Source organism: Fragaria vesca, linkage group LG5 (genome assembly GCF_000184155.1).
Source record: "Fragaria vesca subsp. vesca linkage group LG5, FraVesHawaii_1.0, whole genome shotgun sequence".
Classification (NCBI taxonomy): Eukaryota; Viridiplantae; Streptophyta; class Magnoliopsida; order Rosales; family Rosaceae; genus Fragaria; species Fragaria vesca.
In genome coordinates, this window is record NC_020495.1 from 14,095,359 (window position 1) to 14,101,299 (window position 5,941).

Genomic DNA, 5,941 nt, shown 5'->3' on the forward strand with positions numbered 1-5,941 from the left:
CAAGTGTTTGGCCAAGGGTCAATCTCAAACGCTACTTCATTTTTGGTGAAAGCCTTTAATCTTATTAGTGACGATGGAAATCATAATATATTCGTGGAATTATATTCCCTTTCAAGTGATTCCCTTCCTTTATTAGAATAATAAAATAAAAAAAGTGATATCCTTCCATTTCTTGTTGTTTCCATATATCCAAGATAAGTAAGGTATAGAGTAAGCTAGCTATTAAAGGTTAATATCTCAACAAAGAGTGTTTCTGATTATTGTTTTTGGTTCTGAATACTCTTGCCATTCCCACCGTTTTCTGCATTACACCACCACTCGACAGCTTCTCACTACAAAAAATAAAAGATAAAACATTTGCTGTTTGTTTGTTGTCGAGTTGTTCCAGGCCCAGAGTTCTATATATATAAGAGAAGAAACTCTCACTCTCCATCTCTATCTCTCTTCTTTCTCATCTTCAAAATACTGCTGAAGAAACTAAACCATGATCAGCGGAGAGGACGTTTACGAGGTGCTTGCGAGCATTGTGCCGCTTTACGTGGCCATGATCTTGGCCTACGGCTCAGTTCGGTGGTGGAAGATCTTCACACCGGATCAGTGCTTAGGTATCAACCGCTTCGTGGCCGTTTTTGCCGTTCCTTTGCTTTCCTTTCACTTCATTGCTTCCAACGATCCCTATGCCATGGACTACTTGTTCATCGCGGCGGACTCGCTGCAGAAAGTGGTCATTTTTGTGGTTCTAATTCTCTGGCAGATCTTTTCCAAGCGCGGAAGCCTTGAGTGGATGATCACACTCTTCTCACTCTCCACTCTTCCCAACACTCTTGTCATGGGCATTCCTCTCTTGAAGGCCATGTACGGAGACTCCTCGGCCACTCTAATGGTTCAAATCGTGGTGCTCCAAAGCATCATCTGGTACACTCTCATGCTTATCATGTTCGAGTACAGAGGAGCCAAACTTTTGATCGCAGAGCAGTTCCCGGAAACAGCCGGGGCCATCACCTCGTTCCGGGTCGACTTCGACATCGTTTCGCTCAATGGACGTGAGCCTTTGCAGACTGATGCCGAGATTGGAGAGGACGGGAAGTTACACGTGGTGGTGAGAAGATCGTCGACGTCGTCGTTCGTGTCGCACGGGTGGAACTCCATGAACTCCGACATGACTCCTCGGGCTTCAAACCTCACCGGCGTTGAGATATACTCGATTCAATCGTCTCTTGAACCGACGCCGAGGCAATCCAGCTTCAACCAGAGTGAATTCTTCACCATGTTCAATGCCAGCCCTAAACATGGCTACACTAACAGCTTCCAAGGCGTAGCGCAGAGGACTTCGAATTATGAAGCGGAGATGATAAAAATGAGCAACAAGAAGAGAAGGGTCAAGAGCATGAGCGGTGAGCTATTAAATGCCGGAATAGCGTCTTCGTACCCGCCTCCAAATCCCTTGTTTTTGGGGTCTGCGAGTGGCGGACCGAAGAAGAAGGACAGCCGCGGCGCTGCTGATGCCGGTGGTGGTAGTGGTGGTGCAGTGGCTAATAAGGAGCTTCATATGTTTGTTTGGAGTTCAAGTGCTTCGCCGGTCTCCGAGGGGAACCTGAAACATGCAACGAACCGAGCTGCCTCTACTGATTTTGAGGGCATTGATCCTTCCAAGGCTTCTCATGATCAACCAATTGCTGGTTCAAAAGGTGAGCAAGTAACGTTCCTTGTGATATCACGAAAACCAAATTTGTTATTTAGTAATTGCTAGCAAAGTTCTGGCATCAACATGACAAAAAATATAAATTTAACGGAAAGTGAATGAACTAGAGAACAGATTTCTGTTTTGACAAAAGAAAACATATTAAACAATTTTCTGGGGATGTATCTATTTAATTCCTTGTACTTTTCTTTAACATATTGTATTAAAAATTTCAGGATCGACAATCAAATTAGTTCACTTGTACGTGGAACTATATACTTGGTGCATATGTTTAAATGATCAATTTATAATTTTATATATCCGAACTCAATATAACTACAATAATTAATTCGTCCTGAAATGTGCAGGGATGCATCAATTGATTCACAATATGAGTTCTGGAAGGAAAATGAGTGAAGATGGGGTGCTTGAAATAGAAGAAGGAACAATGTTTCCAGCAATTGCACCTCCGCGTAGTGGTGGCCAGAAGAAGACGGATATGGAAGGAGGTGCGGCAAAGAAGCAACAAATGCCTCCTGTAAGTGTCATGAGTAGGCTTATAGTCATCATGGTTTGGAGAAAGCTGATTAGAAATCCGAACACCTATGCTAGTGTGTTTGGTCTCGTCTGGTCTCTCGTATCATACAGGTAAATCTCTCTCCTTGCGTCTCTATCTCCTATGGTTCCAAACTGGCAACGCCTTTCACACAAGTCAGTCAGAAGAAATTATTTCTTACTTGCGTGAAGGGCATGATAATTATTAGTAATTATGATAAAAATATCTTGATCCTCAACGATCTCATCTCAAACTGATTAATATTACTAATTTCCAGGTTGCACATCAAAATGCCAACAATTGTAAGCAATTCCATCGAAATATTATCTAATACTGGTTTGGGAATGGCTATGTTCAGTCTAGGTACGCATCTACTATCGACTGACTGTGCACCTAAATATGGTAAACTCTAAAATTCAAATGTTCTGCCCATCCATAATTAATTTTATTTACTGGTTTCAGGTTTATTCATGGCTTTACAACCAAAGATGATAGTTTGTGGAAAATCAGTAGCAACCTTTGCAATGGCTGTTAGGTTCTTGATAGGCCCAGCAGTGATTGCTGCATGCGCCTTAGCTGTTGGTCTTCGTGGAGTTCTTTTGCATGTTTCAATACTTCAGGTACCACTCGGAAATCTTATTCAGTTAAATAACAACCTAGATAATTAATTACAAACAAGTTTATTAGGTTTTCCTCATTTTTTTTTCTCAATTAAAAGCTTGCCACAAACTGAATTATCCATTTTTCACAGGCTGCTCTTCCTCAGGGGATTGTTCCTTTTGTATTTGCCAAAGAATACAATGTGCATGCAGAAATACTAAGCTCTGCGTAAGTAGTATTTACATTTCTGAAGAAAACCCATAAAATGATTCATGAATGAAGGTAAATTGGTAATGAAATATTAAACTTTAACTTGTATGTTGGTGTTGCAACTATTGCAGGGTCATTTTCGGAATGCTGGTTGCTTTGCCTGTAACAATAGTGTACTATATTCTTCTCGAACTCTAGTTTCCGGCAAATTGAGAGCCAAAGAAGGATATGTATTAACTGTATATCCAAGTCATGCTGAGTGTGTATGAGTGAATGATTAGATGTCTTAAACTGAATGTTGTAAGAAAGTTTCATGTATATGAGATCAGAACTCTCTTTTGCCGTATATACTTGTAACCTGCAAAATAAAATCCGAGCTCGGTGTGGTACCTAACTGAGGCTCTCTGAGACTCCGACGATCTAATCAATTAGCTCAAGCAAACTACTACAGCTATGATAACTCTCCATTAAAGGAAGGATATATCCTCTTTCTTCACTTGGTTATTTGAGGTTATTACAACTCGAATACCCACTACTGGAAAAAGTCACTTAGGAGACGGAATAGTTTCGTCTCCTAAGTAACAAAATTCGTCTCCTAAGTACTTAGGCGACGAAATATCCGTCGCCTAAGTGATGTGAGGTAGGTGTTAGGGCGACGAAAAATTGAGTTCCGTCGACTAAGAATTACTTAGGCGACGGAATTTTTCAGTCTCCTAAACACTTGAGCGACGAATATTGTTTAATGACAAAAAAAAATATTTTTCCCCTAGGCGACGGAATTATTAGATTCCGTCGCTAAGTCTGAAAAAAAATAAAAAAAAATTGACATCCTCTGCCCCAAATACCACCACCGATCCGGCAAATCCCAGCACAGATACGGCAAATCCCAACATGAAAATATGGTCCGATCATGAATCAGTCCTAGCTAGTCTCTCCCTCAAATCAACCACCTATTTCTTCCAATCCAAACCAACCTCACCTATTTCTCTCCCTCTACTCTGTAAGCTCCGATCCGAACCCGAATGGACCGCCACGTACGGCCCGCTTCTCTCTCGGCCGTCAGTCCTCGTTCGCCCCCTACCGGGCCGACCCGGGAGTCACCGCCGACGATGACCGCGTCATCAACTCGTGTGTCCTCGTTTGGTCTCGCCTGAAGCCTCGCTGGAAAACAACCTCGACAAACCTAGAAAATGGCAGAAAAGGGGATTTTCACATTAGGGCTCTAATCCAAAGATTAAGACATGAAATTGAAGAAGAAGAGAAGAAAAAGGAAACCCTACTCACCGAAGTTGCTATCGCTGCCCAAGCTCGCCAGAAATCGGCAAACTCCGCCGTGCTACCTCGGCTTCGATCTCCTTCGGGAGTGGATATGTCGACCTGGTGAGTATGAGGAGATAGAGGAGGGAAAAGTGGATGTTTTGGTGGTGATCTTGTGGCGTGCAGCGGCCGGAACCGGCTACACTACGCCGGAGATGACAGCGGCAGACGGAGAGAAAGAGAGTGAGGCATGGAGAAGAGAAGAGGGATGGTATGAAGAGAGAGTGAGAGAGTTAATTTTTGGGTGAGGGTGGAGTTTTTTTATATGAAGAGAGAGTGAGAGAGTTAATTTTTTTGGGTGAGGGTGGAGTTTTTTTAGGAGAGTGAGGGTAGAGTTTAAGTTAAAAAGAAAATAAAATTTTTGGTTTGAGTTTTTGTGAAATGTTTTGGCGGAAACGTTGCTGCTAAAAATTTTGGTACTTAGGCGACGAAAAATTATACTTTCGTCGCGTAAGTAATTAATTATTATTTTTTTATTTTTAAAAATAATAATTCCGTCGCCTAAGTAAATGTATTTCGTCGTCTAAGTAAATTTTTCCGTCGTCTAAGCTATTCTTAGACCACGGAATACATTTCTGTCGCCTAAGTAATTATTTTTTATTTTAATTTTTTTAAAAATAATTCCGTCGCCTAACTATATATTTCTGTCGTCTAACATATTCTTAGACCACGGAATACATTTCCGTCGCCTAAGTCTTTCTTAGGCTACGAAACTGTTTTCCGTCGTCTAAGTCCCACTTAGGCTACGAAATTAATATAATTCCGTCGCCTAGGTTCTTTTCTCCAGTAGTGACCACAAGCTTTTAAAGAATCATATATACGACTCGCACACTCTTATGCAAGAGATGGATGCCGTTCGAGGTATTAATTAATTTCCTTTGTAGGGGTCGTATATGTGAGCCATGATTTACACTACCTCCCTGGACGAATTACTTTAGGCATAATTGCTAATTTGTTACTTTAACTTTCACTTTAGTGTCAATTTCTACCATAACTTTCATTTCAGCCAATTTGCTACCTTAAAACTTTTCTAAATTTGTCAATTTGCTACCCTAATTTTTATTTCAGCCAATTTGCTACAATTCTATCAAATAATTTGTTACTTTATACTTTCAAGATTAATCAATTACTTATCAAAATTTCAATATTGACCAAATTTAACCTTCGATTTTCATATTAATTCATGTTTGAATGGAGAAATGGACAAATTAAAATGACAAAAAGGTAGCAAATTGGTTAATTTTGAAAACATAAGGTAGCAAATTGGCTAATTATGAAAAGCTAGGGTAGCAAACTGGTTGAAATCTAGGGTAACAAATTGACACCAATGTGAAAGCTAGGAAAATAATTTGGCTAAAATGCCATTACTTTACATCTAAAAAGACAAAATAACTATCACAGAGAATCGGCCACGACCGTGATCAACTTGAAATTAATCTAGGTTAAGATATTCTGGAAATAATTACCTTTTGTGCGAGATACGGAATCACGGTCATATATAAAATGTTCTTTAACTTGATGAAGGATTTTTCAGCGCTACGGGAAGACCACGTGACAGTATGACGTGGTCTTACATT

General features: G+C 40.4%; 1 protein-coding gene across 1 annotated transcript; it reads left to right on the top strand.

Annotated features, from left to right (window-relative positions):
• The first annotated feature begins 484 nt into the window (after positions 1-484).
• Positions 485-3,245, top strand: LOC101305272 (auxin efflux carrier component 2-like). Its single transcript, XM_004301368.1, has 6 exons — positions 485-1,688; positions 2,050-2,329; positions 2,515-2,600; positions 2,700-2,857; positions 2,989-3,065; positions 3,179-3,245. The coding sequence occupies exons 1-6, from the start codon at positions 485-487 to the stop codon at positions 3,243-3,245; spliced, it is 1,872 nt and encodes a 623-aa protein (XP_004301416.1).
• The last annotated feature ends 2,696 nt before the right edge of the window (positions 3,246-5,941 follow it).

Excerpts from the sequence above, each read along its gene's own strand:
- LOC101305272 (XM_004301368.1), top strand. The coding sequence starts at position 485 with ATGATCAGCGGAGAGGACGTTTACGAGGTGCTTGCGAGCATTGTGCCG. Across the intron at positions 2,330-2,514 it reads TGGTCTCTCGTATCATACAG|GTTGCACATCAAAATGCCAA; the intron begins GTAAATCTCTCT and ends ACTAATTTCCAG. Across the intron at positions 2,601-2,699 it reads AATGGCTATGTTCAGTCTAG|GTTTATTCATGGCTTTACAA; the intron begins GTACGCATCTAC and ends TACTGGTTTCAG.